The sequence below is a fragment of the Notolabrus celidotus genome, chromosome 12 (genome assembly GCF_009762535.1).
Source record: "Notolabrus celidotus isolate fNotCel1 chromosome 12, fNotCel1.pri, whole genome shotgun sequence".
NCBI classification, from domain to species: Eukaryota; Metazoa; Chordata; class Actinopteri; order Labriformes; family Labridae; genus Notolabrus; species Notolabrus celidotus.
In genome coordinates this window covers 20,552,647-20,566,581 of record NC_048283.1, presented here as the reverse complement: position 1 = coordinate 20,566,581, position 13,935 = coordinate 20,552,647, and the positions used below count along the sequence as shown (strand labels likewise).

Genomic DNA, 13,935 nt, shown 5'->3' with positions numbered 1-13,935 from the left:
TGGGCCGCAGCCATAATAACCATTAGTTTCATTAATGATGTTAGCATTGGAAAATATGCTGGGACAGCAAAAGAATTGGTTTTGGAGGTAAGGCTCTTATTATACTCCTCTGCCTCATGTCCATATCCATAATAATCCAGCGCTGCCAGACCTGCCAGGGTTTGTGTGGGTGTGTATAGGTGTGTTTTCCAGAGCTGTATTAAACTTTATTTTCCACTCACAGAGCACAGTAATTCTGCTGCTGACAGACAGGGGAGACCGGGACACCAGATTGACGCTCTCACAGCACAGAACTGCTTGGTTATGCACTGGGCTGATCCTCAGGTTTAGGGTACTGCTGGACTTTCTTGCAACAACATCCTCCTCCCAAATTGTAGACATGACTTCTCCATTCTGACAAACACATGAACTCATATTTTCAGAAAAAAAAAGAGACAACATCAAGAAAATGTCTGAGTAGTTGCACGGTCCCATATGGCGCAGGCAATGAAGTACAGAAGCTTTGAACAGTGGGATACTTACACTGCAAGTTCTCAAACTAAAGTAGCTTTTTTTTCAGTGTGACAGGGTGTTACAAAGCCTCCTTAACAGATGGTGCAGAAGATTTTACCTTGGTCCAGTGGAGAGTGGCTAGGGGGTTTCCACCATGAGACACACACTCCAGTGTTAGCATTCTCCCCGCTTTAACTTCCTCTCTCGACAGACCTACAATGACTGGAGGCTGAGGTGGGACTACCGGGAAATAAGAGACAAAAATAAAAACGGGCTTTGACAAAGGAGAATGTCATGGAGGGCAATAGAAAAGTGAACAGAAAAAGGTGAGAGAAGAGAAGGGATGTAGTCACTCAAGGAAACAACGGATGGCATGACCATCAATAGGACAACATAAAAAAGAAACAGCTCTGCGATGAAAACACTCTGGGCAATTGAGAGCGGAGCGTCTCTATTTGTTCAGATGGGGCCGATAAATTGGGCACACTCAACATGACTGTGGAATAAGAGGTCCAGATCTGATGAAAGCATTAAGCATTAAGGGAGCACTGAGCTGGATGCAGTTCATAAAGCAAAATAACAGATGTTCAAACGGTAATAAGGAAGCCTGAAATATGAATAAATTAGAGCCTCCTTGCATAAAATACTTGGAGTAAATAGAGGAGGACGGGCTTTTGTTATTGCTGCAATCAGTTTCAGAGAGCAGACTGCAGACCCTGGGCCAGTGTGACAAATTGCCACCTTGCTAACAATCTAGCTGGCTGAAAATGGCCAGCGCACTGGCTTTGATGGGCCGGCATGCTGAGTAAGACTGCACCGGTGGTCCTGAGTTCTGCAACATTAGCACTTAGCACAGAGCCCATGTTGTTTAATACAAAGCAGAGAGGTGGAGAGGAAAAGGGAGGAGTGCTCACAGTTATTGGTGATTCTTAAAACAGCAGTGGCGGAGGAGTATAGATAGAGAAAACATTAGGGTGTCTAGTCAGCCTGTGGATAATACGGCAGCTGATCTGGAGGGAGCGCTCACTGTTAAATGTGTCAGCAGCCCTGCTCCACTTTAATCAACAGCATGATTTAAGCCTGGGAGGAGCAGGTGGGTAGACTCTCAGGCCGAAACAATCAATTACAAGGGCTGATCAACAGTGTAGAAAATACTAAACCTACTGTAGTAAACAGTGGCTGTGGTGACACACTGTTTGTGCATTCAAGAACAATGGCTTTCACTGTAGCCTTGCTGAAATGAGAGGAAAGAGAAACACCAAATGCTAAGAGAAACAGAGGCAGAAAGTGTGTCAGCTCACCTTTGTGTGCCATAGAAATAGTATTATTATATAATGTCACGTGGTTTGTGATAATAACATGAAAGAAAAAGAAACTGCCTCCCCTTCTGCCTCAGTGGATTCTAAATTTAATTTGAGCTGATGAGCACAAAAGTTGCTCGGTTTAGTTTTGTAGGATTCATCATTATTATCTGTGGTGGCCTTAGCTTCCTGTGTTAGTTATTATAACATTGCTAAAAAATTCAGTACTTGAAGCCTTGCTGATGATGATAATCCATCTCTGTTGGTCTAATAAAGGGTATGTTTTCTTTAACATTGGGGAAATAAGACTTAGGGGTGCAAATTATTTTAAGATTACTGAGAAAAACTATGAATCTGAGCTAAACTAATTCAAATTTAATCGAGAGTTGGTGCATTATTCTATTATCCACCCACTGCTGCGAACACTGTTATGTGGTTCTACAGTAAGAAAACAGCGTCCTTCTTTAGTCATATCAATCTCAGCCCACCAGGGTCAGCCTTGTGAACTGGAGGCAGTCACACTTGTGTTGTCTTCAAGTAGGTGTGAGTTTGCCTTCAGGTTGAATGTTTCTCCTTGGACCGCTAACACAGACTGAGTGCACAAGGCCGGATACCCTTGGGCCTCCCCAAGGTTTGGTTCCTGTGTGGTCCTGAGTGTTCGTACGCAAAGGTGTTTTTCTTTTCCTTTTTTTAACAGCTGGTGTGTTAACTGTCAGTTCAGAAACAGGCTGAGACACTCACAGTACACGCTCATGGTCACTGTGGTCTCCACGGGCCGGAAAAGGGCGGGGTTCTTGGCGTGACATGCCAGCTGCCTCCCGTTGTCAGAGCTCAGAGCGGTGACCCTTCAAGAGGAAACAGAAAGACAGGAGGAATGGGAAGGATAAAAGACATGAGTCATACAGAGTGCTACAGCTCAAAACAGCTCATTATGTCTGGATAGTTAACTATTCAGATTCTTATCTTACGGTTTGTTAAAGCATAAATGTGTAACATTATGAATCACATGTTAAGTCCTGCAGCCAAATCTTACTTAGAGCTCCTGTGAGGAGTTATTAGCTGGTTTTGAAACATTGAAATTAGTACTGATGCCTCTATATCAGCTACAAGAGTAAACACCAGCAAGACGACAGAAGTTCACACAGACCATAAGTGCCTTTTTTTAAATTTTACAGAGTCAGAGTTAGTAATATGTTTAAATAGCAGTGAAGAGAGCAGGAGGATATTTTCAACACTGAATACTACTTGTGTAAGAAATTTACCACACAGGTAGCCAAGGCTCACAAAAATAATGTCTGTTGCAGTAGCTTTAATATTGTTATTGTTGATACTGCTGAAGCAATGTGTAAATAGCATTTTACTCTTAAAGCCTTTAACAGTAATGTAATAGTGAAATGTGGTAACACCGCAGCTCCTCAGAGTGCCAAAAGATGGCGTCTGACTTTGTCTGGTTCTTATGTACAATATAGAGAGAATGACACATTTGAAATGCATTCGTTACTGTTGCCGACATAGTCTTCTCCTCATTAATAATCTAGTCTTCCTTACTGCTCACTTATGAATAGTAAATATAGCTACTCATAGACATGACATTAGATAGCTGACTTTTCAAAAATGTATTTCTTAAGTTATATTTTTGGGCATTTTTGCCTTTAATGGACAGGACAGCTGAAGAGAGACAGGAAATGTAGGGAGCAGAGAGTGTGGGAGGACATACAATAAATGATCAAAGCTGGAATCAAAACCTGCGACCTCTGTGACGAGGGCTATAGCCTCTGTACATGGGACGCGCGCTTAGACCGCTAGGCCAACGGCGCCCCTAACAGCTGACATTTTATCATAGAATAAAGATACAGTTTAAAATGCACTATTTTCTTTGGTCTGTTGACTATCTGAGCCATTTGGCTAACATAGAGCACCTGCTAAGCTAACTCTGTGCTGCTAGCTAACCACCTAACTACACCAGCTAATGTTGCAAGCTGGTAAATGTGAGCTAGTTTAAGAGACTTAGAATACATGGTCAGTTAAGGGCTAGCATACAGATTTGGAGTATTATTTTTTAAATCACTCTGTCCTTTGGTGATTGTGCATCCCTGAACAACTTACAGAGAGTCTTTTTGTTGGAACTGCTAACAACTAATACACATTTATCCCCAAACAGACTCTGGTGTCTTTTCAAAGGGATAATGACCGGATTTACCTTGAAATAAAACTGTAGCCGTCAGATATAACTTATGTTAAGTGTAAACAAAACTATAAAACATTGCCTCTGACCTGTAGCTGTGAAGAGGTAGCTAAGCCTTTCATTACTTGGGAGATTTTTGCAGCCCCAGTGAACAAGGTAGCTCATCTTATGCCTTTGCTCATCCTTTGGAAAGAAAAATCTCCCACGCTTCGTTTTTCTGGCTAACCTACCTTTAAGTGAGATACTTTGCCTTGGATAATGTAATGTTATGACAGGCATTGCAAAAAGTTTTACTTTTGTAGGTCATATAGAGTCACAAGTATTCAATTGAGGCAGTTTCATAACTGGTTAAAGAGAAAAACACTTTACAGTAGGTACAATTCTTCACGTCACACTTGCACAGTACTTGAGTCAATGTACCAACTTGCCCTCCATCATTGTGTCTGTCTACTTGCAGGATCCATGTAGACATAATTCAAAAAAGGCACTTTGTGATGTTCATAGAAAGATCCACTAGACTCTGCAAGTAGTAAATTTATTCTGAGCCTTTCAGTTTGTCTTCTGTATCAAATTACAGTACAATGTCAACCGTAACAATCACACACGGCCCACTGCTGTGTACGCTCAGTGTGAATATGAGGACGAAGCATCAATATTGCTTAAGACCTTGGCTGCTCTGCAATAGAGCTGAACAATGTTGCAGCTCCTCAGTACCAATGTTATCTCAGGATATGACAAGGGGTTATTATCTTTGACACAGTGGAGACAAGCAGGATTAAAGTAATCTATGGCCCTGTTTAATGTATAGGCACCTGGCAAACCGGCTAGGATCCGATAGGTCTCGCTACTGGAATGTAATTTTGTGCATTTGACAGAAGCTAATTCAATCGCACAGTGCCAAGTAACAGTTCGCTGTGTGCCGAAATTCATTGTACTCACTAAGACAGAGGGAGAAAATAAGAACGGGGTGAAAACAAGGGGAAACAAGTAACAAAGACAGACTTGGAGAGATTGAGCTGGTTGAGTGAGGAGAATGAGTCTGGCAGGCGGGCGAACACATACGTTACTTCAGCATGCGTGTTCAGGAGCTTATCCTTTGAGCCAGACACGGTGAAAGACTCTGCACCTGTCAGCTCGACTCCATCTGAAAGACACAATGGGGGGAAGGCAGACAAAAAAGGGAGAATATGGTGTGTAAATGTGTCCAAGTGAAACAGACACATAAGTATTATTCTTGTGTTGATAATGGAATATGATAAATATTTGTGTGAGTGCATGGTTAAGTACACCTGTCCTAAAAATGAAATCATATCAGTGCTGAGATCACATACCACTAAAAGAAATTCGCACTTTATTGAACACAATAAAGATGCACATTTCAACAAGAAAAAGAAAAATATATACTGTATACTCCAGACCTGCAAGCACAAACCTGAAGACAAATTCACACCAGGACAAAACAATACAACATCCCTCCTTCTCTGCAACAGAAACTCACAGAATAATAGGTGTGACTGGGAGGGAAGAGGCAAAGGTAGAAAATGAGGAAATTGCAGTTTGTTTTTGTAAACAATTTGAAACTTGTGATGCATTCACTGTACATGCAATTGTAAAGTAAGTGGAAATTGGAAATTCAAATGCTCAGGCTATTTCCTCCCACGTAGAGTCTGCTCATTTCAACTCTGCTGCTCCAAAGCTATGAAACAACAAATCTTTACTGAACTTGCATTTAATCCTCTGCAACGTTTCACGTTTGAATATTCAAGCTTTGACCCACAGAGATCTCAGAGTGTGGGATATGAGAAAGGTCTGTTGCCCTTTGTTCTATCCAGTCAGGCTGACCATCTCTGTCACATTGAATACAGTTAAAGGATGACTCACCTTTGTAAAGTGTGATTTCAGCTTCAGGCTTTGCGTCAGGGGCTACACAGGTGACGGTGTACTTTTTCCCTGCCACCCAAGGTGTTGCCATATCCACCTGAAAGTGCGGCCTTGAAGGAGGAACTGAGGAGAAAAACAACAGCTCACGTCTCAAATTAATCACATCTCATATTCATCAAACTAATTTTGGGTTAGTGGAAGCAGCCGCTATCACAGATGGATATTAGCTTATGCAATGATATGATAATAGGCGCCTGTAAGATTTGGGAGTGACTGGAACGTCACGCTGTCAGCTTTTGAGTGATTTACAACAGCGAGGTTTGATGTTCTGTTGAGTTAGAATACAAATTGTGGACAAGCAGAGAATGCAGAGATGAAATAGTGATGAAACCGATCCAGTCCTAATCTATCATAGCAAACACCAAACACTTCTCTTCTCAGATCAGCCCCAAGCTAAATATGTGCTTTCTGGACTGATCAAAGCCTTCTTCACTTCTCCACTGTTCTACTCCACAATCCTTTTATCTGACCATAAATAGGAATTCCATAAAAAAACAGAGCTTTTAACACAAGGGACTGAAAACTGTTTGGCAGCAACTGGAGAAATCTGTCACCAACTAATCATCAAAGAGATTTCTGAGCCACTCTTTACGTAGACTATCGGCTCAATCGCGTACTCACAAACCGCAGGAACATGATGGAGTTATTGTGCCAGCTTCAAGCAGGTGAGTGAGCCTAAAGAATCAGAAACTATGGTTACCGTTCAGGTTGTTTTTCTTTCATCAAAGATCAAGTGCAAAGGCTGCCTGAGCTCAGAGACAGAACCGGGAGCTGGAAAGTACAGGATGGATACATGTTTGAGAGAGACATGAAAGACTGACAGAGAAGAAAAGAGATCTGGCAAGAATGGAAAGTGAGTGTCAGACAGGCTGCAGTGGGGAGCAGGGGTAGGAAGATAGCTGCTGAATTCTGAGATAAATCCACAGCTAATGTGTGGGTAAACAGCTGGACCACAAGCAGCCAAACCAGCCAGCCGTTCAGCTCCTCTCCATCTCTTTGGCACAAAACAAACAATCCTGACCACTAGGAGGAGCTGTTGCTGTGTGCACAGCCGACCAGTGGCTTTGGTCTCCTATTGAGACAGATGAGATGTGGCTGCAGCTTCAAACTGATTTAAAAGAAGCAATTGAATCTGTGTGGACTGTGATGGGTTACCCAGAGCACTGCAGAGGCGCGCGCTGCAATAATGAGATGCATTTGTTTGTTTTTTCCCCCACTCTTCCCTGGGAAGATGACTGGGCCATGCATCTATTGACAGCCCCTGCACTCTCAATCTACTCAGGCCCGCACGACTCACACAGACGCACCACTTGTTGTGCTCCAGGAGTGTCTGGCAGCCTAACAAATCCTAGAATAAGAATAATGATATGTTCGCAAATGAGGCAGGCAGGTATCTAATTTTTCCTTCGCTCGCTCATGCTGGCCTGTTCCTTTTATCTCTCGTTCACTCTATCATCCCTCTCTAGCAGCCCCCTCTCCCCACTATCCTTCTTGACCACTGCAGTTAAACTGCAGGAGTGCGGGGGAAGGTGCGTTTCAGCTTAGACTGGGAATTACAACATGCCATCTATCACATCTGCAAACCATGTGACCCAATCAGCCCAGTCAGAATGAACTTAGACGCACACAAACACGCACACACACACGCACACACACACACACACAGTTGAACAAATGTGATGGTGTGTGCAGACAACAACAAAAACACACTTTCTATTCAATTTAGCAGACATGCACTCAGAGCAAAGAACAGACAGCAAACAAGCTGATCCCTTAATTAACTCTTTCTTCCCCTCCTTTGTCTACTTGGCTGTCGGCTTTTTTCATTTTGTCTTCTATCTCTCCCTGTTTCTCTCTGCTTTGCAGCCCCATCTCTCTTATTAAGGAACATATATGAACACAAAAATAGACAAGCATGCAAGGACTCACTCCTGCCGTTCAGACGAGAAATAGTGAGCCGCAAAATTTGATTCATTAGACAAATACAGACGGATGGATGGATAAGGCAGATAAGAAGCAGATTAGCAGACACACATCAATATGCATAAGCAGCTCTTTCCACCTATCTTTCTGTCTCATTCACATACAGATGCACACACTCTTCTTTTTTTCCCCTTTGCACACAAACACCCAGAGATAAACTCAAGTCTGTACAGTGCATGCAGATTTGCACGCACAAACACAACAACAGAGGCAAGTGAATATGCAGACAGACTGCATTCATCTCGCTTCACTCTCAAATCAGGCGCCAGTGTGTGCGCAGTCCAACATGTGATACCAAGCTGACTCTCTGGAAATGATTGCAAAAGGGCCAGAGGCTATAATAGTCTCTAAAAAGCTTATTATGCTGAATTAAGAAATTAAAGATCAGACTACTCAACAGCAGACAGCGGGACTTATCAGTTTTATCTATGGCAGAAAGAGGTTAACTGAAACCCCAAATCAGGCACATGAGCATGCACGAGGAAATATTTTTACACTGATTTGTGCATAACAACACACACGGACTCATTTACACATCCACATTGCAGGTCTCAGGTGTGTGATCTCTGGCGATGAAAGCCTCTGAAAGAGTCAGCTTTCCCTTCCTCTTTGTCTCCCTCATCCCGTCTGCGTCTCCTCTGTCCTAGGGGAGAATTGGCTCAACAAGCCCCTCCCCCCCCCACCCCCACCTGCCAACACACTAACACTCTTTCCTGACCAATTACAAGGGTTTCTCTTTTGTTTTGGGTCCATTATATAACAGATTAATTCCTGTTTATGAAGAGACAGAATATTTAAAACGTCCCTTTAGTGTTTCCTTTTTACGATTTAGATGAGCCGCCTTTGCTAACTCCAAAGACAGTGGCGCTGTCACATCAGTCTGGCACTGTAATATGCACACCGTCTCACCACTGTACAACACATTGTCCTCTGATGGGGTTATAGCTTGGGCAACTGTCAGAACTTTCTACGAACGAAGATGAATAAAGTCGCCATGTTCTACGTAGCTTGCGCCCCCATTTATAAGTTGTTCCATTATTCATAACAGGGAATCACAAAATGAAGGCTCATTATATACTCTTCAAGTGCTAAACTCATTAGCTACCGCAAAAACCTCACCATAGCTCTGGTTCCTAAAATGTCCTCTAACCTCAAACCAACGCTGGTAATAAGCTTACACACATGGAAACAGGCACGCACACACCTATCGCTGTAAGACCCAACTGAATGAGTAACACGGTCTAAAACCAGAACACATCAAATAACTGTTTTTGAGTGTTAGCAGGAGGCATCAGTATGGGCATGCTCGGCGGTGAGGGAGAGAGTTGTTCATTAATAGGATTAAATGCTAAGGCTAATGGTATAAAGCGAGACACAGGATGTGTCAGGTATGTGACGGGCACAGTGCGGGGTAAGTTTTTAGGAGAGAAGGGGGCTTCGTCAGAGAGAGTAGAGGTTGTTATTGTCATGGATTACTCACTGCCACTTGATCTGCCTATTGCAGTAATCCCCTATCTAAGCTCCGCAGGAAGGCAAAAACACACAGGAGTTATGTTGCACCAATGGAAATGTCTTGAAAACATCTCTTTGTAAGCCCATGGATGGGGCTTATTGACATTTTTGCCTCCATCCCCGCCACTGACTGCCTGTGGTGATCCATCTTGAATTAGCCGTTCATGATAGCACTCCCTCTGACCCGAGAATACAATTATTTGACCGGCGATCTCTGTTTTGTTTTCACATTCCTCCCCTCTCCCCCCACTGTATCTCCTCATAAAGACTTTATAGTGTTTTGATTTGATGCAGGGCTTGATGGGATACAGCCATGCTTGAGTGGCCAGGGGTGCGGGGCCTTGGGAGCTGTAGTTCAGTGATGGAGAAGTCCGCAGGGAACTCATCAGAGACAGTGTTCTTCAAAGGGATGCACAGTTTCCATTCCCCGATCAGCACTAACAGGGGATTGAATTCATCAGCTCGTTATAAAGCCCCAGATTAGTCACATATTTTGAATCAGTTGGGTTGGTGGGCTGGAACAAATGACCCTTTAGGACCAAGGCTGCAGAGTGCTTTTTAAGTCAGCGGCTTCCTCTCTTTGCCCTTTAGAACAGTACAGCTGCAACTGTCCATCTTCAACAGACAACAGCTGGGAAGTGCTCCCAAGACACTGAACAAACACACCAGCTGAGAGGATTCGGATCTCAGCATGTCAGAAACACAGGGCAGCAGTCGGTTTCAGTCATGGCAAATACAACTACCAGCTACCCCTGATGCAACACGAGCAGAATTCCCACACATTTTGACCTTTTCCACAAAGCCAGAAGCAATTGTGTTGGCTCTGTGCATGTGGGCGCACATGCTTGAGGCATTGTAGAGGTAATAAACGTGGGAGTTGATCCTGCTGTGGCTGCAGGTGTAGGCCTGCTGTAGGACATGAGACTGCTGCAGTATAGAGGGGAACATGGCCATTCAAAAGGAGACGTCAGCGGTCTGTGCTTCCTCCTATCCCACACCACCCGCCATCCCTTCCAACGCCTCATTGATGTCAGAAAAACCTGCTTTCTTCCCAGAGGAGAGTCTGGCCGCTAGAATCACCACAGCAACCTCCCCCTCCTCTCTATGGTCACCAAAGAGAAAGCCTGAAAGAGAGGAAGGCAGAGAGGGGGAAATTGTGCAAACGGAGAGAATAGGGATGGGGGGGTGTAAGTAAATGAAGTGCGCCCAGAGAAGAAAGGTTCTTTTAGAGTCCTTTCCTTGCCACATATGGGCTCGCTCCCACAAGCAAGAGGGACAGGGAGAGGGAGAGATACTTGGGTGCGACAGAGTGACAACAGGTGGTCTAATGTAGTCACACAATTACATCTATTCCAGCATGTCTGAGTAGAAACTTTTCAATCACTTCTGTTATAATTTATTCCTGTGCAAGGGAGAGACATGGATCACCCCGAGGCTGCCGGGGAATCTAGGCTCTGCTGATGCTTTGTATCGTGCAGCTGCTGGTTTTAGCTGTCGACCTTTCGGAACATGTAGGGATGACATAAGAAATACATTTTGTTTGAGAAGTTGAAAAATTGCGACTGTCTTCATGCTTCACACATGCTTCAAATGTGATTTGAAGAAAAGTGCTACGCTCTACTGTAGAAGGGACCGTGTAAATTTACTTGCAAAATTCAAGTGTTGGCTGATTCAGATGCAAATGCCTCATCTTAGGCAAATTACAGCTTGTTATCAATAGAAATGAATATTTAACAGCTCTTTATATGCTGATTACCGGTCAAGAGGTTGTGTATGTTACAGGAGTACTGAGGATGCTCAATGTGTTTTTTTACATACATTATTTTGTTATTCCCAGATAAACAAAAAAAAAAAGAACATGTTCCTAAGCTCCCACTTCCCTTCTGTTAGCACTCTCCATAGTTCTGCTCACTTTGCATGTTGACCCAAGCCGAGCTGGATATGATCGCCAGACTGCTCTCAGATCGTCCCGCCTGACACTCAAAGAGTGCATCATCGTCCAGTTCAGCCTTTTCAATCTGCAGATGAAACTGTCCTGGAATAAAGGGAGGAGAAGAGTAATTACTTTTATGAAACATTACATTTTAATAAGGATGTGCTCAGTCAATACATGTTAATGACTACCAAGAGGAGGGTTTCATTTCTCGTTCACAGCTCACTGAATGTAGCGCTTGCTGTTCTGAGCTGGTGCATGTATATCGATAAGTACCTCCTGCAGGCTCCATTTCTCTTTTGTTGATCTCAGAGTGTCTGAATTAGAAGCAATTTCAAACTTGGGAAATGGGAAAATTAACAATAAAAGCAATTTGTGCAACACTGGTATTTCAATTCAATAACGTAACGTACTCTACCACTGGTGCAAGGCTGTTTGATTTGATAATAAATAGACGTTTTTTTTGTATTTGTGTAAAATGAAAACATCTCACTTGCTGAGAGCCTCCTGCTGCAGGCGTTTCCATTGACATGCAAGTGGTTGTCTTATAGCCTGAGCAGATACGTTCAGTTTCAGAATGAACTTCCAGTATGGTAAATGAAATCCAATCCCAGATTCACAACACCGACCGTATAAACTGTCTATTAATTGACGCCAGGCAGAGTCCTTCCCTCTGTATCTCTCTTCTGATAGTCTGGCATGCCAACAGGGCTTGATTTGTTTGATGCACTGCCATAACCTGTGGGGATTAGATGATGTTCAGTGTTGGTTCTCCAGCTCCTGATTCTCTGGCTCTCAGCCCACTAACATTTGCAAAATAGTATCTTGGTCTGACAAGCACCCAGGACTAAAAATGCACGTGTCAACTAAGCTGGCAAGATAATTAACACCAACCAGAAGCAATTTTCACATCTAAGTTATCATTGAGTGCAGAGAGAGAGACACATTGAAGTTATTAATCATATTCCTCTTTCCTGAAATTACTCACAAATAGTGCAATCAAGCTGCAGAGAGTGTGTATTTATGGTAGGGGAGATGGTGGATTGCTGCTTCACAATTTGCCTCTTTGTCCATTGCTCTGTATTTATTCCAGCAAGGGCCTTCAAAATGTTGAAATATAGTATATCTATACAGCAATTATGCATGGTAAGTTCTCTTTTCTGTGCATCTGCATTTTTATATCCGCCTAGAATCTAAATGTATATTGTTATGATACTAAGAAAGGTAGTATCGTATAGAGTTGATCTTGATTCTTACTAATGTAAGCATGTTTCTGTAAGCCTATTGAAAGAAATATGGATCTAAGGGATGTGCAGGTTTAGCTGACCAAACCAGTGGCTCTCAAAGTTGAAGTCAGGGTCCCCTGGAGGAGTCACAAGATGCTGACACATTTCCACTTATTTAGAGCGGCATGTTTGCATCGTTGTTAAATACAAAAGTACCGTTTAAACTTTAGATAAAACCATGCAACTCAAAATGTGTCATCAGTTTTCTGCTGTTCTTTGCTGCCACATGACCCCTGTGGTGACTATGACAGACTAATTAAAGCATCAGTTTCAGAAAGTTAATTTTCATCAGCAGAAGAAATACAGCGACACGTGCACAGCTAAATGAAGTATTTTAGGCTTTAATCCACTATTAAACCAAGAGACGCACAGGTGAGTATGTGCGTACTGCGCTGGTGAAACTAAGGCATGTGCAGAACTGACCTGGCTGGTAGAGTTACAGGACTGACGTCACACCCTGACCAAGACACACATTTAACTTACTAATAAAACATCCAAGAGCCCTCAGGCTGGTACAGTCCACAGCAGAGCAGATTCTTTAATTGATTTGAGACAGACACTTCTGGTTATGAACAGTTTAATGACTCTTGCGTTAGTGTTTTTTATGTCTCTCACCATTCTTCCTCTACTCTGATAATCCAGTACAGAACACTGCAGGAGTCGGCATTTATCAACTGAGATGTCATTTATTCATCTTTTAAAACAATATAACTAAGTATAACTTTACAGAGAGATGAACACCAGCAGCCTGTTGCACCAGCTGTGTGTAAGTTGTGTCCTAAGTTAGGGTGTAAAGTCTTCCCGATTCCAAACGCTGAAACTAGTTAGTTTGTAACTTAAGTTGTGTAGTTGTTTGGTTTCACCACAGAGACATAAGGCTCATCTTAACTAGTAGACAGTAACCTCCAAACTAACCAAAACATTGTCGCAGATATGACGTTTACACTTCCAGCAGCCAATCAGAGGAAAGCAGCAATTTTGATGCAGGGGTTGTTACATTTTCTTTTGTGCGCAATTGTCTCAGAACTGACCAACAGCTGAAACAAACTTCTTCCAACTGCCACTACTGTCACAGAACAACAACAAAAGGTATCTAAATCTTGATAAAGTGTCCCAGTAAGGTGATAACTAAAGCCTAAAGCCTTAATCTACAGTGTGTATAATAACAGTGACATCGAGTTGTAAAATTATCAACTACAACATACGTTAATATTCTAGAGTGCAAATGTTGGTCATCATATTTTTCCAAAGGATGTAATCTCTCGTGGATAATGCAATGCCAAAGTAATCTAGCTGGGAGAA

General features: G+C 42.8%; 1 protein-coding gene across 1 annotated transcript in view; it reads right to left on the bottom strand.

Annotated features, from left to right (window-relative positions):
- The window catches only part of nphs1 (NPHS1 adhesion molecule, nephrin), an 80,763-nt gene that overhangs the window by 25,918 nt on the left and 40,910 nt on the right, over positions 1-13,935 (bottom strand). Inside the window, exons 7-12 of the mRNA XM_034698063.1 lie at positions 11,327-11,449; positions 5,860-5,982; positions 5,041-5,122; positions 2,535-2,638; positions 611-732; positions 222-393 (exon numbers count right to left, since the gene is read on the bottom strand). Of these exons, the coding sequence (XP_034553954.1) occupies positions 222-393; positions 611-732; positions 2,535-2,638; positions 5,041-5,122; positions 5,860-5,982; positions 11,327-11,449 (726 nt within the window). The remainder of the gene's footprint in view (positions 1-221; positions 394-610; positions 733-2,534; positions 2,639-5,040; positions 5,123-5,859; positions 5,983-11,326; positions 11,450-13,935) is intronic.